This window comes from Chiloscyllium plagiosum, chromosome 36 (assembly GCF_004010195.1).
Source record: "Chiloscyllium plagiosum isolate BGI_BamShark_2017 chromosome 36, ASM401019v2, whole genome shotgun sequence".
NCBI lineage: Eukaryota > Metazoa > Chordata > Chondrichthyes > Orectolobiformes > Hemiscylliidae > Chiloscyllium > Chiloscyllium plagiosum.
In genome coordinates, this window is record NC_057745.1 from 16270912 (window position 1) to 16298558 (window position 27647).

The 27647-nt window shown below is 42.1% G+C and overlaps 1 protein-coding gene across 1 annotated transcript in view; it reads right to left on the minus strand.

Moving 5' to 3' along the window:
• LOC122540993 (WD repeat-containing protein 72-like) overlaps positions 1-27647 on the minus strand; it is a 298233-nt gene that overhangs the window by 219511 nt on the left and 51075 nt on the right. The window contains exons 6-13 of the mRNA XM_043677401.1: positions 24456-24532; positions 24232-24351; positions 22543-22724; positions 21810-21912; positions 15996-16137; positions 14106-14351; positions 4186-4406; positions 2403-2598 (exon numbers count right to left, since the gene is read on the minus strand). Coding sequence (XP_043533336.1) covers positions 2403-2598; positions 4186-4406; positions 14106-14351; positions 15996-16137; positions 21810-21912; positions 22543-22724; positions 24232-24351; positions 24456-24532 — 1287 coding nt within the window. The remainder of the gene's footprint in view (positions 1-2402; positions 2599-4185; positions 4407-14105; positions 14352-15995; positions 16138-21809; positions 21913-22542; positions 22725-24231; positions 24352-24455; positions 24533-27647) is intronic.

Sequence of the window (27647 nt, forward strand, 5' to 3'; positions counted from 1 at the left end):
GGCTCTCTGCTGCTAAGTTTTATTTAGGGCAAAGTTGCATTATTATTTAAGTGATTTATGTTGTAAATAAAGAATAACAGTGATCTGAATACCCTCTGCATTACGTTTCTGTTACTAACTGTGTGTTTTTACATTGATTATGTGGACCTCTTTATTATCCGGAATATTTGATCAACTGACCCCCTCCTGGTTTCATAGGTGTCAGTAAATAATAGGATTATTGTTGTGTCAGTGTATATAGAGGAACCTCGATTATCCAAATGTTGATTATCCACATTTCAGATTATCCAAACAAGATCACAAGGTCCCAATGCTTGGCTAAGCTGTTACCCGAACATTCGATTATCCAAACAAAATACTTACTGCCCGCGTTGTTTAGATAATCAAGGTTCTTCTATAATGAGAGCTGGATTCTTGAGAGCTGGAGTGCATTATCTCCTCAGAACACTCCACGCTCCTGTAGTGGGCAGAGTTGGTAACTTGGAGATAGTGAGGACTGCAGACACTGGAGGTCAGAGTCAAAAAGTGTGGCGCTGGAAAAGCACAGCCAGTCAGGCAGCACCTGAGGAGCATGGGAGTCGACATTTTGGGCATAAGCCCTTCATCAGGTTGGTAACTTTTCAATTAGGTATTTTAATTAATTGGAGGATGGTTCTAAAAATAAAGTTTTTTTAAAAAGCTGGCTTCTTTGGGTTTCCGTCCCACTTGCAGTGTGTGTCACAATATTGCCAATCAGGTTGGTTTAACAAATATGAGCTGGGTTCCTCCCCACTGGAGAGCTCAGCTCTGGACTCCAGGGAAATGGTCCAGAAGTGAACATTGGAAACTGATGTTAGTGCTAAACTATAGATTTATAATAAAATCTTTGTAAATCTCTGCAAGTCTGTTACTGCCTCATTTAGATTATGGATATCGGCCCGCTAATCAAGGGTGGGGGTGGGGCAGTGCAGAGTTAGGAGGTGAGTTAACTACAACAGGTTTCCCATACTCTGACCCACTCTCATAGATACAGTATTATTGTGGCCACAGTTCTATTAAGTTTCTGGTCAATGGTAACCTCCAGAATGTTGATGACGACAGCATTCATTAATGACAACGCCATTGAATGTCAAGAGACACAACTTAATGCAACTTCAGTTGAAATAATTTGGAGAAACAAATTAGCAGAATGGCAAAATGCATTCTGCACTTAGACTAAAAGAATCACAGCAAGATATCTGGAATATTGTTAATACGACACACCCACAGAGATTTCAGCGTGGTAATTGCAAGCACAGGTTTATTTGTCAATTCCCTGCAGCTAACAGAGTAACAGCTGGGGAACAATATAAAGACCAAGCTGACACTCTTGAGAAGGGCTGTGAACTGAATGAAGCTGCTTAAAGATACAAAATACAACTTTATAGTACGGTTTATTCAAGGACATCGAAACAAAATCACAATGAGGCCAATGCTTGTGGACTGAGTGCTCTACAAGCTTTTCCTCAATGACAAAGGTGCAACGTATAGACAAATGCTTTTCCCTACAATGTGCAGGGTCTGTGTTTGAATATATTTAACAGCTAACATGCGTAAATGAATCAGACTGCGACTCATGATACAAGATGAATTGTATATCCCTGAAATTTAAACATTTGCAGGCTGATTTACCCTGTTTCCATGATATCAGGGAGTAAGATTTCAAGTCTTAGCTTTAATCTTCAGACAGATGGAGGTGAGTTCCACATCAATTTATATTCTTGCCAGGACGTATCTGTATCATGCATAATTATCATTATGAAAGTGATCGCAAATAGCACCTCAACTGTAAGATTAACAAAATACGTGTGAAATCTTTCCATGGCCCAAACACCTTCCCATCTCTGTAACTTCCTCCAAACTTTGGAGAATTTTGCGGTTGCGGTCTCTTGTACCACGCTATTTTAGTGCCACACCATCAGCAGCCGCCTATACTCGAACTCATTCTATAAAACCCCTCTGCTTCTCTAATCTCTCGGCAACACTGAAATGTTTCTTAAAACCTATCCCTTGGCCAAATCTTTAGTCAGCATTAATTATATCTTCTTATATGGCTCGGTGCCCAGTTTTGGTGGAAAAATGTTCCTGCAAAGCACTTTGGAGAACTTCACTGTTTGTAGTGTTGTATAAATTCAAATTAATGTTGTTGAACAAAGGCCAGAAATCTATGTCACAGGATTAGAATGTTAATGTGTGTAAAGTTACCTGGTATTTTTATTATACTTACTCTTTGTAATAGAATCATTAGTATTGTCAGCACGCAAGACTAAATTTCAAACATCCTGATGCAAATTTATCTGCAGAAATCGATCACCTGTGCTAAGCAAAATTCAGCAGAAGAGTTTGTAGAAAGCCTCAATAGGATTCAGGAGATTTTTGCATACCAGTCTCAACGTCCCAAACATATGCTGCTCCATCATCACATCCAACTACAAGGAGGTCTTCTGCTGGACGCCATTTTATTAGCTTCACTGGTGAAAGATGTTTTCTTGCATGCATCAAGGATGTTCGGTATTGAAGACTCAACAACGTGACAGAATTATCATTTGCTAAACAGCAAATGCACTGGTGTATCTCTGGCTAATGAAATAAAGTGAGTGACATGTTTAGTCTTTATGAAGCAAATGTCAAAAAGAATCACATCTTAATTGTGGGGAATGCAAAGAAACATTGACTTGCACATCTCTTGGAAACAGAACATCAGAATGGTATGGGGAGCTGATCGCCTAGTAGCATTATCACTGGACTGTTTATCCAGCGACCCAGGTAATGTTCAGGTCACCTGGGCTCACATCCTGTCACAGCAGATGGTAGACTTTAAATTTAAGCTTTTAAAAAATCTGGAATTAAAAGTCAAATGACGACCATGAATCCATTGACAATTGTCAGGAAAAACCCATCTGATCCTTTAAGGAAGGAATCTGCCATCCTTACCTGGTCTTGCCTATATGTGACTCCAGACCCACAGCAATGTGGTTGACTCTTAACTGCCCTCTGGGCAATTAGGGATGGGCAATAAATGCTGGCCTAGCCAGCTACAGTCTCATTCCATGAATGAATTTTAAAAAACCCAGAATTTGCCTGAGAAACCCAACAGGTCTACTCACATTTGTGAAGAGAGATACAGAGTTGATGTTTCGAGTCCAGTGACCCTTCTTCAGATCTTCTGATTAGTCCAGTTCTGAAGAAGGGTCACTGGACTCTACTCCATGTAACTACTTTCTCTCCACAGACGTTGCCAGATCTGCTGAGTTACTCCAGTAATTCCTGATAATGTGTCAGATGTTCAGCATCTGCAGTTCTTTGTTTTATGTTACAATTGTTGCTCTTTGACAAGTGCAAAACTAAACAAGCAGCAGCAAAGAGCAAAGAACCTGGTTCAGTTCCAGTAGTATTTTCATCAACAATAAAAATTCACAGAAGCCCTTAATAACCCCCTCTTCCCTCCCTTTCCCAAACCATCGTCGCCTGGGTTAGGCATGGTTCAAACCAGCAGTCATCCTCAAATCCCTCACTCCCAAATGACTGAATCTTCATACAAATGCATAGTGTTAGCTTTTTGTTGTCACAATGGAGTCGCTCCTGCCCTCACCCAATGAGAGACATGTCCAGCACTGGCAGCTGGATAACAATTAGAATCTGGGACCCTGCTGTTTTTGTTTCTTTGACCCAGATGTGCTGCTGCCAATTATAACCCCCCTACCGTGCCTAGACTGAAATCTTGCACAGAAAATGAAATAGCTGCTTCCTTATGCCATTATAGAATGTATTTGTAATTGGCACAGCTTGGTACTGCAGAGAGGGAAGTGATTATAGTTATCGTAGCCGTGAATGTGAGCCCTGTGCAGAATTCTGCTCTGGGACACAAAGCCTTAGTTATGTTAGGCACTGCGCCAGCAAATATATTGATGTGCTTTCCAATGAGTATATCTAGCAAAGAAATGATTGTATACACACCATTACAATGCACATTACATCCATTTAAAACCTATTAAAATGTTAAATACAGTAATAAAAATGCTTAATATACAACATTTTTATATCAACATCAATATCATGATTTTATCATCAGTAAATCAATGGTTTATTATTGTCCCAATATGTCATAATTCAGTCGAGTCTACAGTGTGGGAACATTTATTTACTTCTGTTTTTATCAGTACTTACACTGCAGTCTTCTGGACATACTGACAGGTTCAGTACTGGGCCTGCGTGCAACACAAATTTGTGCAGAACTTCTCCTTTGAACATATTCCACCAGATCACATTCGAATCCTCGTCCCCAGAGACCAACCAGCTGGTGTCAAAGGTCGCAGATTTATTGCATGGGTGGAGGAGACAGGTGACTTTAGCACAGTGACCCACCAGAATCCTGTGGGGTAACCAGGCTGAAAGAACAAATGCCTTTTAATCTTAGAATTGGATTTTCAATGTTTGAAACAAAGCCCTTTCTACCAAAGCAGACACTTTGCAGACACCTCACCTGACAGCTCCAGGTCAACATCTTAAAATTGCATGGGAGGGGGATTAAAAATCACCATTTTACTAGGTGAAATCTAATTGGCATTATTATGTTCACTATTTCTAGGGGATTTTTTTTCAGTACAGTTGCAAGCTACAAATAACATCAAAGTGTCCACATTATAGCTCCCTCTAGCAAGTAACAATGTGCAGCCTGCAAACATATATCCTTTTGTTCTTGACAACATGAGGAAAATTCATTTAACAGATCCCATGGTACATAGAAGAGTGAAAAAGGCATTGCTAGTACTGTTAAATTAAGTTAACGCCTTGTGCCCCTAAGTGTAGCCTTTTATTCATTCTTGGGACATTCTTGAACCATTGTATCAATTTGGTGAAAGTGATCCCTTGTGTTGCCAGATATATAGACGCATGAATTTGATCCAACCACAATGAAGGAACGGTGATAGAAGTCCAAGACAAATTGGTGTGTGAGTTGGAAAGGAACTTAGAAATGTGAAATTCATGTGTCCTAACTGCCTTTTACACAGTGGCATTGTGCAAGGTAATAGTTTGGAAAGAGTTAAATGTTGAGCGTCAACCATTTCAAAGACGCTACACAGTCTGTGAGTGGACACTAAAGAGTTCAGTACAGGTTCCCAAAGGGAGATGATATGTTTCATATAGTTCCCAAGCATCCTTAGTGATTATACCGAGCAAGTTAATGTAAACTGTATTTATCACTATCATGCAATCAACCTACTTTATTATGCAAGGCAAGCACCTCTTCTGTTCAGACTCACCAATGGACTATTTGCCTCTACTGATACTTAGATAGGACCTAGACTCAGCACAGAGAAAGGAGGACCGGTGGCAGTGAACAGTCCAAACTGGAATACCATGTGCTGGTACTAGTGGTAAATAAAGATATAGCAAGTGGGCATTTTAGGTTTGATCGATGCTACCTACAATGGTGTCTTGCTACAATACATGTTATAGGCAATATACAATGTGATCAACAATACACCAGCTCTGGAGAAGTGCATCTTGAATCTGGTGTTTGGCATGTCTACCTTGTGGGCTCCTTCATCCTGGATGGTGTTGAGCTTCTTGAATGTCATTGTAGTAGGTAACATCTAGCAAACTGGAGACTGTTCCATCATACTCCTCACTTGGGCCTTGTAGGTTTGAACTGTCAAGAGGTAGGCCACTTGAGACAGAATATGAAGCCTTTCCCTTCTATTGTACAGAGTGGTGGCAGGTAGTGAACAGATACCCCTGGATATTGGTGGTGAGGGACTTGGTGATGCCAGTGAGTGTCAAGCGGGTCGGAAATATGCTTGTTCTTGCCATTAACCAACAAATACTTTTTCAGATCATGATGCACATGGCATAAAATTCTTTATTATCTGAGGAACAATGAATGGAGCTGGCCTTTGTGTGTAACCATCAGTGGACAGTCTCATGTCTGGCTTCAGAAAAGAGGGAAGGTCATTGATGTAGCAGCTGGAGATGGTTAGATACTGCCTTTGAGAACACATACACAGAGATCCTTGTGGCTGCAGTAGCCCCACGCAACTACCCCTATACCTGGCATCACTTCCACCATTGAAAAACGTACCCATTGATCATTTTACTGGGAGTATTTGGTCCCAGACTCCGTCAAATACTACCTTGATGTCAAGAACAGTCACATACAGTCATGGAGTCATAGTGATGTACAGCATGGAAACAGACCCTTCGGTCCAACCCGTCCATGCCGATCAGATATCCCAACCCAATCTAGTCCCACCTGCCAGCATCTGGCCCATATCCCTCCAAACCCTTCCTATTCATATACCCATCCAAATGCTTCTTAAATGTTACATTTCTCTCACCTCTAGAAAATGGAGAGAAATAAAATTGGGCACCTCATCCTTCACTTGAAATTTTTAAGAAAATTACTGACCTCTAACTGATCTTGACTCGATAACCTCCTCTGGCCCCTCAATCCTCCAAGATGACTATGCTCCTCTCACTCTGCTCTTTTGAAAACCCCTACATTTAATGGCATCAAAACGGGAGGGAGTAGTATAGTTCAAATATTACTCATTCCTGAAGAAGGGCTTATGCCCGAAATGTCGATTCTCCTGCTCCTTGGATGCTGCCTGACCTGCTGCGCTTTTCCAGCAACACATTTTCAGCTCTGATCTCCAGCATCTGCAGTCCTCACTTTCTCCTTGCAATATTACTAGTCCAGCAACCCAGGCTAATGTTCTTGGGATATAGATTTCAATCCCACCATGCCAGATGGTGAAATTTAAATTCAGTGAATACATCTGCAATGAAAAGTGAGTCTAATTGAGACCACAAGACCATTGCCAAATGTTGTGAAACCCATCTGCCTTCAGGGAAGGACATCTGCCATTCTTAACTCAGCTGGCTGACATGTGACTCCAGCCCCATAGCAGTGTGGCTGATTTCAAGATGCCCTCTGAAATGGTCTCACAATCCACACAGCAGTATTAAAACCACTGCAAAGCCAAAAGGAAGGAATTACCTTGGCCCTGGAAACCTAGCCCTTTCAACTTGCAAATACCTTCTTGTATCTAAATTGGAAGCAAATTCCTTAGATTAGCCAACAGCTTGACATTGTCCATAAGGTCCAATTCCATGAATACGACTGTATCTCAGAAACCACTATCACCTTCCCTATCTCATCATCAAAGCATACCTGTCAAAGGCGGTGGGACAATGGTATACTGTCAAGTAGGAGTTGTGGGGTCGAGAGTATGGTGCTGGAAATGCACAGCAGGTCAGGCAGCATCCGAGGAGCAAGAGAATTGACGTTTCGGTCATAAGCCCTTCATCAGGAATGATGCTTGTGGGCCAGGGGTCTGAGAAATAAATGGGAGGGGGTGGGGTTGGTCACAAGGCGGAATATGAGGCGCTCTTCCTCCAGGTGTCGGGTGGTTAGGGTTTGGCGATGGAGGAGCCCAGGACCCGCATGTCCTTGGCGGAGTGGGAGGGGGAGTTGAAATGTTCAGCCACAGGGCAGTGGGGTTAGTTGGTGCAGGTGTCCCAGAAATGTTCTCTGAAACGATCTGCAAGTAGGTGTCCTGTCTCCCCGATGTAGAGGAGACCACATCGGGTGCAACCGATACAGTAGATGACATTGGTGGAGGAGCAGGTGAATTTCTGTCAGATGTGGAAGGATCCTTGGAGGCCTTGAATGGAGGGGGAGGTGCAGGCACAGGTTTTGCACTTCCTCTGGTGGCAGGGATAGGGGCTAGGAGTGGGGTGTGGGCTGGTGCGGGTGTGGATCCAATGAGGGAGTCGCAGAGGGAATGCTTTCTCCGGAACGCTGATATGGATGGGGAGGGAATTACGTCTCTGGGGGTAGGGTCCGTCTGGAAGTGGCGGAAATGGCGGAGGATGATGACGTATATGTGGAAGTTGGTGGGGTGGGAGCTGAGGACTGGGGGGTTCTGTCCTTGTTGCATTGGGAGGGTTGGGTTCGAGGGCGGACATGCGCGAAGTGGAGGAGATACGCTGGAGGGCATTGTCAACCACATGGGAGGGGAAATTACGATCTTTGCAGAAGGAGGCCATCTGGGATTTTCTAAGGTGGAATTGGTCATCCTGGGAACAGAAGAAGTGGAGGCAAAGGAATTGGGGATAAGGGATGGCATTTTTACAGGCGGTAAGGTGGGAGGAGGTATGGTCTAGGTAGCAGTGGGAGTCAGTGGGCTTGTAGTAGATGTCCGTGATTAATTGGTCACTGGAGACAGTGATGGAGAGGTCCAGAAAGGGGAGGGAGGTGTCCGAGATGGTCCAGGTGAATTTGAGGTCAGGATGAAAGGGGTTACTGAAGTTGATGAACTGGTTAACCTCCTTGTGGGAGCACAAAGTGGCGTCGGTACAGTCATCAATGTAGCGGAGGAACAGGTAGGGGGTGTTGCCAGAAGGTGGACTGTTCCACGTATCGCACAAAGAGGCAGGCATAGCTGGGGCCCATGTGGGTGCCCATGGCTACCCCTTTGGTTTGGAGCAAGTGGGAGGATTGGAAGGAGAAGGTTTTGAGGGTGAGGACCAGTTTAGCCAGGTGGATGAGAGTGTCAGTGGAAGGGTACTGATTGGAGCGGCGTGAGAGGAAGAAATGGAGGGCTTGGAGACCTTTGTCATGGCAGATCAATGTGTACAGGGACTGGATGTCCTTGGTAAGATAAGATGTTGGATTCTGGGGAAACTAAAGTCTTGGAGGAGGTGAAGGGCAAGGCTGGTATCCTGAACGTAGGTGGGGAGTTCCTGGACTAAGGGGGACAGGAGCTGTACCTCCACCAATGTCATCTACTGTATCTGTAGCACCCGATGTGGTCCCCTCTACATTGGGGAGACAGGACGCCAACTTGTGGATCGTATCAGAGAACATCACTGGGACACCCACACCAACTAAACCCACCTCCCCATGGCTGAACATTTCAACTCCCCGTCCCACTCCATCAAGGACATGCAGGTCCTGGGCCTCCTCCATCGCCAAACCCTAACCACCCGACTCATGGAGGAAGAACGCCTCATATTCCGCCTTGGGACCCTGCAACCACAAGGGATCAATGTGGATTTCATCAGTTTCCTCATTTCCCCTCCCCCCATGTTATCCCAGTCCCAAGCTTCCAACTCGACACCACCCTCTTGAACTGTCCATCACCTTTCCCATCCATCCACTCCACCGTCCTCTCCGATCTATCACCTTCTCCCCCACCTTCGTCTGCCTATCGCATTCTCAGCTACCTTTCCCCCAAGTTCACACCCCTTCCATTTTTCTCTCAGCCCCCCAGCATAAAACTGCACTAACCAATCAGTGCAGTATTAGGCTACACTACAGCATGAAGTCACAGGAAAGTTTACAACAATGGCTGCAGAATGGTCACACCCACTTCCTGAGAGAGTATGCATCAAGAGATACTTTTAACTCGGATAAAACAAGACTGTTTAAAGACTCTTACCAGGTTCCCTCTCATGTTTAACAATTTAATAGTGGAAAGTGAAGAAATAAAAAAGTATGTCACTGATATAAACATGTACAGCATCAAAACATTGCTGCTTCTTTTGAGAGGTGAAATAAAAGCTGGATATAAAATAATATCATTTGTGGGGATTGGATTTCAAAATAGTAGCATAGTTTCAGCGAGTTTTGAGAAGATTTGTAGCTCAGGTTGAGGTTTTGGATGTAGGTTTGCTCAAACCTATAAATAGAAAGCAGGAATTTTCAGCATTGCTTCACATGAGGTCCACTGAAGATGTTACCTAGTAAGGTAACAAAATGTCTGGAAATGAACCTTTCAGCTCAGCGAGCAAACCTACATCCAAAAGTGGCATAGTTTAATTTTTACTTTTGTGAAAGGTTTTCTTTAAAATAAACAAAGATGAGAGAATCCTTCTGGAACAGTGACCTAATCCAGTCTGTGTCAGAGAGCAGCTGGTTGTAACCTGCTGTGGTGTTAATAGAAAGTTGTTAATATTATGCTATTTATGGCAGGTACAGTAAACATGTAAGGCCATTCACTTTGTTTTCAGTTCAGAAGAATCAAGAGCAAGTCTTCTTTATTTTTTGAGTACTTTCATTGAGGTTCTGTATATAATAGGCATTGCAGAAACAGGAACTGTTGCCAAGTTGTTTTTATTTGCAAACCCCTTCTCTAACTCCTATTCAAATATTAAACAACTTGCCTTGTTCTCTCTAAAATAACTCAAGTCTTCTTTATAAATGCAGTTGGAAAGGTAGAACTGTAATTCAGCTCAGAAGACAGCTGTCTTGAGTTTGGAAGCTAGTTTAAAAGAAGGATTCAGGCCAGTTCAGGGAATACAGCTTATGAAATTTTCAAACAAGAGATTTGGTTGGAAATCTGCAGAGCACTAGAACTGAGAAAGTTCAGGCTCGCAAATCTGTGAAAAGTTCATGTAAGCAGATTAGGAAAAGACTCATTGACCTGTTACCACAGTCTGCAAGAGACAACTTAGAATGAGTTGGTTAAGTTGAATCTTGCGGAGTTGAGATACCTGGTAATTCTTCTCTGAATTTGAGACTGTGTAAGAGATAATGTTGGGAAACAGTTTTGATGTGCATTTTGAAATTGTTTTTCATGTCAAAGATACTGAGGTAGCTTTGTTTGTTTTATTTGTTCTTTTGTGTAATAAACTTCTATTCTGTTGTTAACTGTCATGCTGGGATCTGACGTGTCTAGTAGTACCTTTGTGAATATCAAAATATTCACACTAAGGCATGGATCAGGTGTGCTAACAAAATGCAGCAACAGAAATAAAGGAAGATGATCACCCCGAAGAGTCTGATGAAAGCCCACCCATTCACATGCTACAACCGCAAAGGCTATAGACATGATCCAAGATTTTGCACTGAAGTGTGAAAACATGGAAAACATATCTGACTGTAACTCATCTGGAGATAACACATTAAGTAGAAAAAGATTACTGAGTTTTTCCTGAGTTAAGTCCCAATGTTTTTCAATGTCTTTTGCTGCCCAAGGTCAGGCCATTGTAAGGTGTGAACAAATTGAAAAAAATAAAGACATTTCACATATTTCCTGCATCACTGTGTTTTCATTTTTTTTGACACAGAACACATTTGTAAGCAAATTGGGTTACACAGGGCTTCCTTGGCTACCTCGGAGCTCAGCTTAACACAAACCTGTGGGTAGGTTTCCTATGATTCTTGTGATTTTATTGTTCATCGTCGTCCCTTCACTATCATCGTTCCTTTGTTCCTAACAGCATTATGGATATACTTACACCATCGCCCCGACATCAGCAGTTCAAGAATATGGTTTATCACTAAGGGTAATTAGGGATGTGCAATAAATGCTGGAGAGCCAGCGAGGCCCACATCCCATGAATTAATAAATTAATAAATATTGGATATGCTTTCAACAAGGTAAAAACAATGACTGCAGATGCTGGAAACCAGATTCTGGATTAGAGTGGTGCTGGAAAAGCACAGCAGTTCAGGTAGCATCTGAGGAGCAGGAAAATCAACGTTTCGGGCAAAAACCCTTCATCAGGAATAGAGGCAGAGTCCATCTTTATTCAACTTGGATTTATTCACAAAATCAAACACTACAAGTACAGAGACCCTCTCTCGATTCACCACCTCAGTGACAACATACTTATCAAGTACTAGAAGCTCTCCTGCCTATTTATCCTTACTCTTAAGTTATCCAATTAAAGAGTTATAACAATTCATTTTATCTAACTAAATCTGCCTTGCCTCAAAATTGGATTTTGTAATACTGTATTAAGAAAAAGGAGGTCTTGTGCTGAAGTGGGTAGCATCTCTGTCTCTGGGCGAGGAAGTTTTGGATTCATCAAGATCAAGCCAAGGTCTTGATGATCAAGGGAGCTGTGTCCATAAGTAACTAACAGGCTGAGCATCGATTCTTTCCAACACATGTCAGTGAGAGTGATAGGCCTGTGGAATTCATTGCCATGGAGCGCAGTGGAGGCCATGATGTTAAATGTCTTCAAGGCAGAGATTGATAAATTCTTAATCTCGCAAGAAATTAAGGGAGACAGGGAGAGTGCGGGTAAGTGGCATTGAAATGTCCATCAGCCTTGATTGAATGGCGGAGTGAACTCGATGGGCCGAATGGCCTGACTTCCACTCCTGTTTCTTATGGTCTTAACTAAGTGACTGAAAGAAATTTGAGCCTCGACCATCCCTATTCATGGACCCAGTCTACAACATACATGTTGCCACCGAAACTTGAACTTCCTGAGTGATCTGCTACATGCCCACCCATTAGAAACAATGTGACGCGGCAAACCGTATATTAGATTTGGTAACATTTTCCCATGCAGTTGATGCAATTACCAGTGTCTCAAAGTAAGAGATTTTCTTTCATGAACTCAGGAGAAGTCTCTGTTTGACCTGTAAAATGTTTAGTGTGCACTAAGTGAGTTACAAATTAATACAGATTAAATTTAAGCAGATTTTAAAACTTTTCACTGCTGACCTCAGAACGAATGGGAAATTTTTACTTCATCGCTCCGCAAAAACAAACACCATCTCGTCAACAAAATACATATCTAAAAGGAAATCAGGTCAGCTATCTCAGTCATAAAACTGTAGATTCAGGCATTAATTATAATGTACTCAGAAATATTGAAATCGCTCTCAGCCATATTTTAAAAGCGGCTCGTGAATTCAGATTCAATTCATGCTTGCCGTGTTTGAATTATCTTGAGCCCTTAGCTAACAATAAATATACAGGAAAGCTTGCTTGAAGACATTAAACATCTTAACGAAAATAACACGTGGAAGATTTTTACCTGCTGAGCACATGGAGTTCTGTATTCATGAAATTTTCCTCTCAATTTGCAAATAACCTATTGATGAGTATTTAAACTTTCGGTTTGTACAGCTAATGGAAGATAAAACTGGAAATTATCTGCTTATCTGTCTGTCTGAACATGTAATTTTTCACAGCAAGTCAAAATTTTAAAAGTTATCATTTTTTAAATTCCTGTATAGCCTCATCCCTCCCTATTTCCGTAATCTTTTCTAGCCCTTTGAGATATATGCACCTATCTAATTCTGGTCTATTGAGAATCCAAAATTTTAATGTCTCCACATTGGTGATCATACCTTTAGTGACTAAAGTCCTAAATTCTGGGATTCCCTCCTAAACCATTGACATCTCTCAACCTTACTTGCCTCTTGTAGGAAGCTGTTTAAAACCTACCACATCAATCAAGATTTGGCCACCTAGCCTATCATTAAGCCAATTAATGATAAATTTTGCTTTATGACAATTCCATGGAACACCCTGACATAGTTTATTCCATTGAGGGTGCTATATAAATACAATGTGTGCTTGGTGCTGTTGTAATGTTTGGGGATAGAAACCCATCATATTTCGATGAGTAGTTTGCTGTTGACTAACTTTCATTTTGACCAGAAAATCCAACTTACTCATTTCTGAGCTGATCTTGCAAAAGCCAGTGACACTCCCTAGGACAATGGCTGAAGATAAATTGAGGTTGACATTTTCTAATCTTTTTAGACTTGTTATGTGACTAAGCTTCATTTTGTAAATTCAGCAGGATATCCCCGATTTTCTGGTTTCATTTTGTAACATAAAGTAGTTATTTTGTGTTACTTTCCTCACAAATCTAGTTAACTGGTGGAGAAGTCAAATATACCAGGGAAGCACCACTACCTATCATTTGCCTTTCTCAATGTCTGCCTGGGGTTTCACAGGACAAGGGTGAGAGATATTGTCTCATCACACACAGCCTTTTGGTTTCTCAAATAAAGTTGCAGACAAAGTTTATGTTATTATTTACCACATATTTGTCTTTACACTATTTTACTTCCTGCCCTGTTGTAATTAAATGGCAATTTCCATTATCTATTAGAAATGAGGCTGGAGAGTGAAGGAGGTGGGGGAATAATTAAGGTTTTGAAGTATTAAGTGTGAAGCTATAAGGAACCTAAAACCAAGGTGCAATTCAAATGTAGAAGGCTTTCAGCCACAATAGCCACAAATAAATGAATACATCAGTTGGGTAATTTGGATTGTTGGACAGTGAGTGTTTTAAAAAAGCTATAATATTTGTAACAAGATCAATACCTTTCAACAAGGAGTGTTCCACCAGGAGTTGAGCCCGGGCAGCATGCAAGCCAAGGGTAATTATAATTCTCCCATTTTCACATCCACAAACCAGGTTATCGAGATTGGGAATATAGACACTAGCGGTAATCAAACCAGTTTGGATTCCGTTTGGGAGTACACCAAGCTGGCCAGTTATTTCTTCCGTCAAGATCTTATGTTGTTCAAATGCTTCTTGAAGACTCAACGTCGTAGCTATCTGAATTTCTGAAAGTTTAACATAAGAAATGTACAGGTAAAAGAAGGTCCTTCAGTTCACTTGGTCTCCAGCGTATTGACTACCTGTCCTCTCACTATGTTCTAGCGACCTGTGCTCAAATCCGACAATGGTGGAATTTTTAATTCAACAAAGCAAAATTTGGAATTAAGGATCTAATGATGACGTGAAACTATTGTTGATTGTCAGAAAGACCAGTCTGGTTCACTAATGTCCTTTAGGGAAGGAAATCTGCTATCCATACCTGGTGTGGTCTACATGTGACTCCAGACCTGCAGCAAAGTGATTGACTCTTAACTGTCCTCTGGGCAATTAGGGACAGGCAATAAATGCTGACCTGGCCAGCAATGTCATGTCCCATGAACGCATAAAACAAACGATAAAATCGGGTTAGATCTCACGGTATACAGGGAGAACTAACCATTTGGATATAGAACTGACTCAAAGGTAGAAGACAGAGGATGGTGGTGAAGGGTTGTTTTTCAGACTGGAGGCCTGTGACCTGTGGAGTGCCACAAGGATCGGTGCTGGGTCCTCTACTTTTTGTCATTTACATAAATGATTTGGATGCGAGCATAAGAGGTACAGCTAATAAGTTTGCAGAAGACACCAAAATTGAAGGTGTAGTGGACAGCAAAGAAGGTTACTGGGTTGAGAAGTGGCAGATGGAGTGTAATTCAGATAAATGCAAGGTGCTGCATTTTGGGAAAGCAAATCTCAGCAGGACTTATTCAGGAGTTAGGAGGTCATGTTGTGGCTGTACAGGACATTGGTTAGGCCACTGTTGGAATATTGCGTGCAATTCTGGTCTCCTTCCTGTCAGAAAGATGTTGTGAAACCTCAAAGGGTTCAGAAAAGATTTACAAAGATGTTGCCAGGGTTGGAGGATTTGAGCTATAGGGAGAGGCTGAACAGGCCGGGGCTTTTTTCCCTGGAGCGTCAGAGGCTGAGGGGTGACCTTATAGAGGTTTATAAAATCATGAGGGGCATGGATAGGATAAATAGACAAGGTCTTTACCTGGGGTTGGGGAGTCCAGAAGTAGAGGGCATAGGTTTAGGGTAAGAGGGGAAAGATATAAAAGACATCTAAGGGGCAACTTTTTCACACAGAGGGTGGTACATGTATGGAATGAGCTGCCAGAGGAAGTGGTGGAGGCTGGTACAATTGCCACATTTAAAAGGCATTTGGATGTGTATATGAATAGGAAGGGTTTGGAGGGATATGGGCCGGGTACTGGCAGATGGAACTTGACTGGGTTGGGATATCTGGTCAGCATGGACGGGTTGGAACAAAGGGTCTGTTTCCATGCTGTACATCTCTATGACTTTATGACTATGACTTTAAATACAAAGCACAATTTCAAGCAGCAAAATAAAAAAAAATGAAGAGACCTGGCAAATTTTGAAACTTGAATGAATTCAACATAGACAAGTTTCCACATTATATATCAGCATGTATAACTACAGAAATAAAACCAATTACCAGAAAAATGCGAAAATACTTTTATATTTCTAGCTTAGAGGATGGTATTACAATTATTATTGGATTTTCATGCATTTAGTTTGATTTTCTTTTCTTCATCGATGAAAGAAAATCAATCAGAAAATCAGGTTCTGGCAAAATTCATTTTTACCTTGAGGGGAACCATCACGGTTGGCCATTGGAACATCAGGAATGTGCCACATGGAAATCGTTCCTGATGCTTCACCAGAGAACAGAATCTTATGAAATGGTTCTTTACGCTCGTTGATAAAAATCAGAATTGTCTGAAAAAACTGAAGCAGATAACATGTTGGAAAAATGTTTGTTTCATCTGTTATGCAAGGCTGAATTTGCCTTCTTCAAATCTTAATGTAAAAACTGATCTTTTCTATCTAATTTTAAAACACTTCAACCATTTCAACCATGTCAGAAATTTCATATCGAGATGGAGTTTCGTAATAAACTGAACCTAGTAAATCTCATTGTTCTACCCATTTGGCACCTCAGGTACTTATTGAATCAATACCTGGAGCAAACCTCATTTCATCGGCTTCAGAAATAAAGCAATGAACAGAAATTCCACTTGAAAACATTTCGATTCATCTGCTCCTTCTCCATGTCTCATTTTTATTATTTTAACTTCAATTTTTTTTCCACCCAGTCTGCTAATTCTCAACTTCTTTTGTTCAAAGAGGTTTTAAACACTGCCACACCCACCGTTTTTCTTTAACCCCCAAGCATTTTGGATCTGGGAACTGCATGCCAAAAAAACTCTGATTCTTTGAGAAGTACCTCACTAAGGTTGTTTTGTCAGCAGTTTAAGCTCAGTGGTCAAAAGGCTAATCTTATCTTTGCTAGTGCCCTGACAATGTTATGTGCCAGAAATATCAGATTTTTTTAAGTGTCTTGCATTCATATTCTGTTTTACAGGTTAGTGCTACATAACATGGCTGGAAGTGGGATGCTCCTCCCATGATTGTTGGTTGGCACGTGGGTGGAGAGGGCATAACATCAGGTACCATTGTGGTGGCAGCACTCCTGTCACCTACTTACTGCCAGTGTCACCCCACCAGCAATGGGGAAGGTGTCAAAGTCACCAAATCAGAGCAGACCAATTCATAGCCACTTAAAGGTCTATCTCCCACCCTCACTTGAATTTACCAGGGGTACAGGGTTCCTTTTTCAAGTAACAAGGCCTTTATTGTTGACTGCTGGAAAGGAGTAAGGGAGGACTGCAGATGCTAGAGATCAGAGTCAAAAAGAGTGGGGCTGGATAGGCAGCATCCGAAGAGTAGGAGAGTCAATGTTTCGACCATAAGCTCTTCATCAGGATTGTGGGGGAGGCCCAAGCGGGCTGAGAGACAAATGGGAGGGAGGTTGAGGCTGGGGGGAAGGTAGCTGGGAATGCGATAGGTAGAGGAAGGTGGGGGGGGTGATGGTGATAGGATGGAGGGGAGGGTGGAGTGGATATTGGAGGATTGGATCTGAGATAAGGTGGGGGAGGGGAGATGAGGAAACTGGTGAAATCCACATTGATCCTGTGTGGTTAAAGGGTCCCAAGGCAGAAAATGAGGCATTCTTCCTCCAGCCGTTGGGTGGGGGCTTGGATTTGTGGTAGAGGAGGCCCAGGACTTGCTAGCTCTTGACGGAATGGGAGGGAGAGCTGAAGTATTCAGCCACAGGGGCGGTGGGGTTGTTCAGTGCGTGTATCCTGGAGATGTTCTCTGAAGCGTTCCAAAAGTTGGTGTTCTGTCTCCCCAGTGTACAGGAGATCACATAAAAACAACACACAGTAGATGACAAGTGTGGAGGTGCAGCAAAGTCTCTGTTGGATGTGGAAGGATCCTTTGGGGTCTTGGATGGAGGTGAGGGGGCAGGTGTGGGCGCAGATGGAGGCGGCAGGGGAAGGTGCCGGGAGGGGAGCGTGGGGGGCATGGACAGAACAAGGGAGCTGCGGAGGGAATGGTCTCTGTGGAATGCAGATAGAGGTGGGGAGGGAAGTATGTCTCTGGTGGTGGGGTGTGTTTGTAGGGGCGGAAATGGCCGAGGATGATGCATTGTATCCAGAGGTTGGTGGGGTTGAGGGTGAGGGCTGGGGGGTGTTCTGCCCTTGTTGCGATTGGAGGGTTGGAGCTCAAGGGTGGAGGTGTAGGAGGTGGAGGTGATCCGCTGGAGGGCATCGTGGACCACGTGGAAGGGGAAATTGTGGTCTTTGAAGAAGTAGGCCATCTAGGATGTTCTATGGTGGAACTGATTCTCCAGGGAGCAGGAGCTGGCATTTTTACAGGAGGGAGGGTGGGAGGAGGCGTAGTCCAGCTAGCTGTGGGAGTTGGTGGGCTGGAAGTACCTGCTGCTTAAGCACTCTGTGCCCAAAGGAGGCTTTCCCATTAAGGTACTCCCCTGTACCCTTCCTGACCTTGAACCCAGTCCTTCGCTCTCATTACCAGCCTAGGAGGCTGGCCTGGGGAAACCCAGGGCTTACCAACATAAGTGTCTGGCTCCATTGCAGGTTGCTTGCAATCTCAGCTCTCTGTGGGAGAGCTACGCACTGCCTGATTGGCCAATTGCTCTCATTGGGGGTGGGGGAAAGGTTCCTTGTCCCTGATAACAGTGAAAGTGCCACACAGATTGAGCTAATAGCTCGATTTGAGGAACGAGAACTTAGCCAAGCGGGTCTCAGTTTGTCCCCGAGTTTTAAGCTGAGGGAGAGGGTACTGTTGCTGCATAAAAGACTTGCCCCCATTATATCAGGAGAGGCCAATTATGTAAAATGGCTGCCCCTCATTTCAGCGTCATATTAGAGAGAAAAATGTACAGAACATACAGTTCTCTTGATTTAATACACACACAAGTAAAATATTACTGCTTCCTTCAAGATTCTATTACTTACATTTATGAGGTAGTCGAGACAGTAAGACTGAATGTCATAGACTGATAATCATCCATATTGCATTACAACCCAACAAAGCAATCATTAAAAGTCACTTACACTCGAAGATTTACAGCTAGAAGGCAGCTTAGTTTACACAGGGTGTTAATGCCATAACGAGGTGGTAAGGACATAGATTTGATGTATTATCTTCTCCCATCTGATGACTTTTAAATCTTCACCAGGTGCCTCAAGGCAACAGTGCCCAGAGGGAGGGAGGTAAAGTCAAACATGAAGTCCAGTCAAACTACTCTCATCTACCCTTTAATGACCTGACCGGTTTCAGAACAGCATTCCCAGTGGCTCAGAATTAAAAGCCCAGCAACCTTTATGATCATGTAGGAGACACCATCAGTATTCAAGATGGGAAAGGTGCCAAACTCTATACAATATAATGAGAGCAGGACAAAGAGTTGTCTCAGAAGCTAGCTGTGTGCGGCTCTGTTGCAGCCAAAGGGCCTGACCTTCTGAGCTAAAATGTTGGAACTCCTGACTTTATATGAAAAATATTGGAGTGAAATTGTGACATTAAATGCTACCTTACCAGCAATGCCTCAGTGATAAAAATTCTCCTTAATGGTACTTTTAAAATGGCTTTAAACACAAGATGAAAAGGGAACTCAAAACCGACACTTTCCAAGATTGTAACCATGTTCAGCAGGACATAACATCAAAAGCAAAATCTCTTGTCCTTTCTATCAGCACGCTAAAGCATTTGATGGTTCTGATTAATGCCATACTGAAATGTATTTAAATGCTTGTAATGTAACATGGAAAGGCACTAATATCAACGTTCAGATGATGTTTTAATTGACTGTGCTGTGCTCTTAAGGGTTACGTCATCTGAACCTCCAATTAGTGTGGTGCCTTTGTTCAGCTTGCTTTCAAGTCCCATATAGATTACAATTGTTATTACATTTCGCTACAGTCCATTCCCATCATATCATAAAAATGTCTTTCTAAAATACTTGCTCACCCAATTAAACCCATACAGAGTTTTGTGGAAAGACTTATCGATAAAAAGAGAAGTGCAGTTCCTCTCTGTAAAGTGGTGGCAGCTCTTCATCATTCAAAACGCTTCTAGCTAAACCCTCAGTATTCTAAGAATTATATTATTTCAGGTACTCTTATTTCTAATTTGTACAAAACTGAGAAAACATAAGTGTTTATCCCAGCCTGCTAAAACTTTAATACAACTGCTAAACAGTACTACACTTGTTGTAAATCTGCAGGCTTGGCTTTGAGATCCTACCAGGACCAGGAATAGAGGCAGTGGGCATTGTAAGTAGTGCCACAGGACTACTTATTTTTCAACTATGACCCTAGTTCTACATTCTCCCACAAGAGGAAATATCCTTGCAACACCCACCAGCCAAATCCCTCAGAATTGTATTGTTTTAATTAAAGTCACTTCTGAACTGCAGAGGAAGCAGACCTAACTAGTCTAGCCTTTCCTGTTTCAACAATCTGCTCATTCTGGGTATTAGTCTAATAAACCTTCTCTAAACTACTTCTAATGCGTTATCGTCTTTCTATAAGTTCAGTGACCAGTACTGTACACAATACTCCAGATGGGTGCTCACCAATATCCTGTGTAACTGAAGCATAATTTTGTCTACTCTTGCATTCAATTCCCCTCAAATAAACAAGAACATTCTATTAGTTTTCCTGATTACTTGCTGTACCTGCATACTAACCTTCTATGGTTCATGCACTGAGACACCATAGTGGCAGTGAAGGCAAGTTGAGAGCCTTAAGTGGGCAGTTAAAGGCCCCAAGAGGCCTTAGGACAGGTGGCCTACAGGTGGTGCCCTACCCAGCTCTTCCAGACGTTACTGTGGTGCAGTGGTAGAGTACCTACCTCTCAAAGAGGAGGCCTGGGTTCTAATCTTAACTGCTCCAGAGGTGTGTTGCCACATTTCTGAATGAGTTGATTATCACCCAGTTCCTGTCTTACGGAGATCAGGGCAGGGTGAACGGGAAGGCAGTGAGCTAGCCATGAGACATATTTCATGTGGTCCCTTTCACCCACACATCTCCGTCCTGTCAAAAATCTGCCTGGAGTGCGGAGCTGTATGAAAAACAGTTGTGGATGTTATGAATATATTGGTCAATATTAAATGCATTATGGTATTCATAAAAAAAACTTCACCTAGAATGTGGCTCTCATTACCACTGAGTAGCTGAGGCAAGTCACATGGATGGATTGAAGGGGTGACTCGGTCAGTACATGATGGGAAAAGGAGTGGAAGGATATTCTATTCAAGTTTGGTGAAGTGGGAGGAAGTGGGAAGAGGGTGGGTGGAGGCTTGTGCAGAGGATAAACACCAGTACAGGTCAGATGGGCCAAATGGCCTGGTATAGTTCTCTGTAGACTATGTTTGAATATCAGTGGGCGGCACGGTGGCACACAGGGCAGCACAGTGGCACAGTGGTTAGCACTGCTGCCTCGCAGCGCCAGACACCCGGGTTCAATTCCTGCCTCAGGTGACTGACAGTATAGAGTTTGCACATTCTCCCCGTGTCTGCGTGGGTTTCCTCCCACAGTCCAAAAATGTGCAGGTTAGGTGAATTGGCCATGCTAAATTGCCTATAGTGTTAGGTGAAGGGGTAAATATAGGGGAATGGGCCTGGGTGGGTTGCGTTTCGGCGGGTCGGTGTGGACTTGTTGGGCCGAAGGGCCTGTTTCCACACTGTAAGTAATCTAATCTAATCAATTGATTAATATTTATTTCTAACTGAATTGATACCTTGGAATAATACAAAAAAGTTTTGTACAAGTACACACTAATACTCATTGCAATTTCAAGGCAGAATTTAAGAAAGCTGTACATGTACTTCCACCCCACTGTCTTTAAAAAAAAAGTCCTCAAAGATTTCTTACTCAAGGTAGCTCAAGACCACAAAACTCTCCAAGTATATACATAGAAAAATCACTGTAACCTGTCAACAGTTTTAAGTGGATTCAGAATTTAAACACATTTTAGAATTACAGTGCATTGAACATTAAATTTTATGTTCAAAAATGTACATTACCTTCCGGTTAACATCTTTTGATGTATAGCAGAGCAACCGAGGTGAAACAGTTTCAGTTAATGAATGTCCGTGGGAAGTAAAAATGCCAGCTTTGAACAGGCTGCTGTAAAGACATTGAAGAATTTACTGGTCAAGAAGTGGGTTTGCTGCTGAGCACAAGTAAAGCCAGAGAGATTTGTGACTTCTATCAGGGAAAGGCCAACAAGTTGAAATCACATGCAATATACATAATATTGAAGGAGCTGTTTTGAAATCCATTCCTCCACAATTTTAACATGAACTGCCTACCGCTGAAACAGTAATCAGTGGAAGCTCAGAAAATATGCAAACACATTAGTCACCAGCACACAATTCCAACCCCATTTATCTTCCAATATTACAAAACTAATTCCCAGTGATTCAAAATTCCTCACTTTTTAAATTATCCACTTCGCCCTCCGGAACGTCCATTGTTTTGCATGCAGCATCATAAGGATTCTTTCTCATTTTAATAAAATGAATAGTCTTTACTTATTAAGTTCCTCTTCACAAGTGTAGCAGAAAGTTCTGGCTGATTACTCCCATTCTCTAGACTCTCGCAGTGGGAGCCAATGTGCACAGCTGCCAACATCCTGACAAATGTCCCACTCTGGGAAAGCTTTGTGTGCACTGGTCTTTTTTAAAAAAAACATATCAGTCCCATGCTGGGATTTTCACGGTGGAATGAATGGAACATCCACCACTCATACCGTACCTGAACTTTTCACGTGGTTTCCCCATCTGTCCCCACCTGTCGGGCAGCTGGTAGATGTAACTGTGCCCGGTCTCTGTCCAGAGGATTATTTTATTTGCAGCCAAGACTTCGCCACCAGCCCAGTGGTGACCATTATTGCAATTGACAAAGCACAGCAATGAGAAGTCACAGTAATCAAATACCTACAGGACAACAATGAGAGAATAAAATGTCTACAAGAGAGGCACCATTTTGTTTTTACATCTGTGTAATGGCTCAATCCAGTAAAACATCCAAAAGTACTTCACACCAACATTACCAGACAAATACATCCAGTGAGTCAAAAAAGCAGATATCAGTCAAAGAGACAGATCTTACAGAACATCTTAAAGGAAGATAGAAAGAGGCAGAAAAGCAGACAGAGAGAGGCAGAAAATTCTGGAAAGTAGGGCCAAAGCAGCTGAATGGCCCAACTGCCAGTAACAAGACCAAGGGCAGAATGAGAGGTCTTAGTTTCAGGCCAAGAGATGGCAGATTTAAAACAACGATGACAACAAATTACTTCCCTCAAAGGGTTGTGAATCCGTGGCTTTCATTACCCAAAATTGTGGCCACTAGAATACTGGACTAATTTAAGAAGATAGACGGATTTTTATTTGGTAATGGATTTAAAGGTTAAGGGGAATGGGCAGGAAAGTGGAGTTGAGGCCACAATGAGATCAACACCATGATTGAGTCCAAATGGTGGAGCAGGCTCAGGGGGCCGCTCCTAGTGCTTCTGTTTTTTTATAACATAGGGATGTACAGTAGTTAGAGATACATTGCAATGAGGTCATGGAGGGGCTTAAACAAGAATATAAAGTGAAAATCAAGGCATTTATATACCGAATGTAAATCTGGATGGCTACAATTGCTTTCCACATCCAGCAGATTTACAAAGTTAAATTGACAGATAAAGTTCACAACTGAAGGAATAAATCTTATTTTACAGACTAAATTCAGAAATTATTTGAATTGCTAGGCAGAATTAATTATCTATCCACGTATGAATTTTTCAGAGCTGCTTTAGGACTGAAAGAAGAGGAGTGTACACTGATAACATTCCTGATGAAGAACTTATGCTCGAAACGTCAACTCTCCTGCTCTTCGGACGGTGCCTGACCCAGCTGGGCTTTTCCAGCACCAGCATCTGCAGTCCTCACTCACGTTCTCCTGGTAAGTGCCTTATCAAGTCTCAGAGCATTGCGTGATCTCACAAAAAACAAGCTGCTCTTAAGTACTATCACCTTTATGTTGGCAAAGTGGCAGCCATTTTGTGTACCAGTGCAAACAACAAGAAATTAAGTGAGAATTAATCTAATTTTGGCACCGTTGAATGAGAAGGATGTTGACCATGACCAAGGATGTGGTCCAATGGGTAGGGCAATGAGATTGTAAAAATCATGCTTTACAAATAAATGTGACTTCAGTTGAACAAGTCTTTCAAAAGACAGTTACTAATATAATATAGCGCTCTCCTAGCACTTGAGAGAAGTGCTCACTGAGGTAATGCCCTCAGATCCTGTTATAGGGCTTGAGCCTGTGACTTTCTGACTGAAGGGCTAATGTGTTACTAGTTAAGCCAGGCATAGCCAATCCATTGTACATTATATTTTTTCGCTCTTTTAGTTTAATGTCCCCATACTATTTTAGTATGGCATTAAAACATACCTTCCAGCAATCAGAGCAAACTACTAACAGCAAACGTTCAGTATAGGTACAGAAACAGACTGCTTGACAATTAAAACATTGGAGTGACTTGGATTCTGCTTCAAAAACATCCTCCCTTGCCTGCAAAATACAAAAGAAATACTAGAACAGGCAATGAAGAATCTGTATCGTAATAGAAAGCAGAATTTCTACAATGTCGACTGTGTGTTTTGCAATGAGCTGACCTGGATACCATTAACTGATGAAGAAAGATCCCACACTTTGAGGTCTCCTGTCACTGATATGCCCACCAAGGAATCCTCTGCAAAATAAAGTCACAGAAGAGAAATATTATGGAGACTATTAGCATTTAGAATAATGTGGGTCAAAAAGGTGTGGGTCTAAATGTGGCCCTGTAACATTAGAGTACCATACTTACCCGAGTAATGGTCGATATGAAGCAAATATCGATCCCTAACTTTTAGGCAAATCTTTTGTATTTATACCTGCTTGACCTTGTGGTTAGACTTGCCCTGATGTAATCCCACTCATTGACAGAACAGAACAGTCTTAAAGGTACCTTGGGAGTGCGCACATCAACACATGGTGTCAAGATGACCACTTCAATGGCACATACTGCATTCCTTTGGCACTTTTGGGAGTGCAGTTGAAAGAAACAATGTCCAATCTGAAAATCCCGTCATAGTGAGATGTTGGGAGAGAGTGGATTTCAACCCCTTGAAGCTATTACTTAGGTAAAAGTTAACCCTCTGTTTCTCAGCTAAAAATGTGATCTGAGAAACATCACTTTCACAGGAGTATATATGGTGACATAATGCTTATCCCAAATCTTCAAATGAAAGCACCTTGAACATAAATGCAGTTAATCTATCCTGTTAAAAGATAGATTTGGAGAATGGCTTACAGTTAACATGTTTAATCTCTATTCAAAACACTTCAATTTCATTTTGTTCTTGAATACTCAGTAACCATTTTTTAAAGGAATCAACATAAATTTTAAACAGGTACAAACCAGTGTTATCAATCTACTGAACACAGTGTGGTGAAAGTTGTGTAATTTACATATATATAAATTAGTTTCATTTAAAAAAAAGTTTAGATTTTAAGCTAGTTGGATATGAGTTTAGTCTATTTGTTTGAAGCAGTTTAATAATTAACTACATCAGCATTTTTGGCACCATGATTTAAAATCAGTCTGTGTCAGGCAGAGATGACTAAAGGCCTCATACAGGGTTTATGTAAGTTGCTTTATATTATGGGTTTTACAACAGTAGAAGAAATGAATAAGCCATTTGTTTAACAGCAGAGGGATGAGTAAGAGTTTGTTTAACTTAACTAAAAAGCTTTTGAAGGCAGTTCAAAGGAGAACTGACTGAAACTGGATGTAGGAATAGGTTCCCTTAATGATCAGATTAGTTAAGGGAAAATGAATTACCTCAGTGTTAGGCTTTCAGTTTGTGAAACTTTCATACCAGGAGCTGTTCTGAAGAAAGGTCACTGGACCCAAAACATTAACTCTGTTTTCTCTCCACAGATGCCATGAAAACTCCTGAGTTTTTCCAGTGGCACAGTGGCTCAGAGATTAGCACTGCTGCCTCACAGCGCCAGGGAACCGAGGTTTGATTGCAACCTCAGGCGACTATTTGTGCGGAATTTGCTCATTCCCCCCGTGTCTGTGTGGGGTTCCTCTGGGTGCTCCAGTTTCCTCCCACAATCCAAAGATGTGGTTTGTGAATTGGCCAAGCTAAGTTGCCCATAGTGTTCAGGGATATGTAGGTTAGGTGCAGTAGTCAGAGGTAAATGTAGGGTAATGGGTCTGGATGGGTTACTCTTCAGAGGGTCGGTGAGAACTTGTTGGGCTGAAGGGCCCTGTTTCCACACTGTACAAATTCTAATTCTAAATTTCTGTTTTTTGTTCCATACCAGGAGTGTTTGGTTAGAATTCTGGGTTGATTATTTAAAACTGAGACAGTCTAATAATTCAGTTGTGAGAAACAAGGAAGAAGGTTTCACAGTTTACAGGACTGGAACTGACCTTGACTGGCCTGTCTATCCCCTATACTCTTTGACTCTCTTGTCAAGTCACTCTATAAATTTGATAGGGAAGGAAAATTCCTCTGAATTTTGTTTAGTTGCACCAATATTGTTTTGGAGAGTGGATGTGATTTCATTTTGCTGGGTTTTGAAATCTTTTAAATTTTGTATTACATGTTTGTTTTAGTTGGTTTATTTTACTTTACTATTTTTGAAAAATGTGTAATGAACTTCTGTTTTATTGTTAAAATGAAACCTGCAGCCTGGCTTGTTTGTGTTTCAGTGAAAGACAGTCACACTAAACTGAAAAGAAGAAGTATGATCCACCAAGCCAGATTTCATTCTGGGGTCTGACTCGTCCTGTAGTAATCAACATTCTCACTAAGTTGTGTGACTGCTCAGATGCTTGCAAGCTCTGCGCAGGCCCAAATAGTATGCTGGCACATTGACCTGCCAGTGCAAGTCACCGCTGCACACAGACTTTGGAAGTCTTCACAGCAAAAGGAAAATTTACAGAGAACGTAGATAGTTCAAATACAGAGGTCCTAACAATACCCAGAGTACATGAGGGAGCATATTAGAATCGGACTTTAATGGATGGAAATTTTATGAATGCTTCACCGAAGGGAGAGACCAAAACTGGTGGATAAATGTGAGTCACCCATCTCAAACAGAGATGAAGAGAATTATTTTTCTCTCAGAGAGATGTTGGTAGATGGATTCCTCTTTGCGAGAGAGCAAGCTGGCTCAGAAAATATCTTAAAGTCTGAGTTTGATAGATTCTTAGCCAATAAGAGCGTCAAAGAGTAGAGGAGAACAAACAGGTCAATGTAGGGGATAGGCAAGCCAGAGTAGGGGATAGACAGGTCAGGGGAGGGAATGTGGTGCTGGATTAGCACAGCCGGTCTTGCAGCATCTGAGAGGCATGACATCAATATTTCGAGCTTGACCTCTTCATCAGGAAGATGATGCACAAAACATCAACACTCCTGCTCATTGGATGCTGCCTGACCGGCTGTGCTTTTCAGGCACGACAATTTTTGACAATGATCTCCAGCATCAGCAGTCCTCAAATTCTCCCAGTGTAGGGGATGGACAGGTCAGTGTAGGGATGGACAGGTCAGTGTAGGGACGGACAGGTCAGTGTAGGGGATGGGCAGGTCAGTGTAGGGGTAAGGCAGGTCAGTTTAGGGGATAGACAAGTCAGTATAGGAGATAGACAGGTCAGTGTAGGGGTAAGGCAGGTCAGGGTAGGGGAGAGAGTGGTCAGTGTAGGGGACAGGCAGGTCAGTGTAGGGGATGGACAGGACAGAGTAGGGGACAGGCAGGACAGTGCAGGGGATGGACAGGACAGTGTAGGGGATGGACAGGTCAGTGTAGGG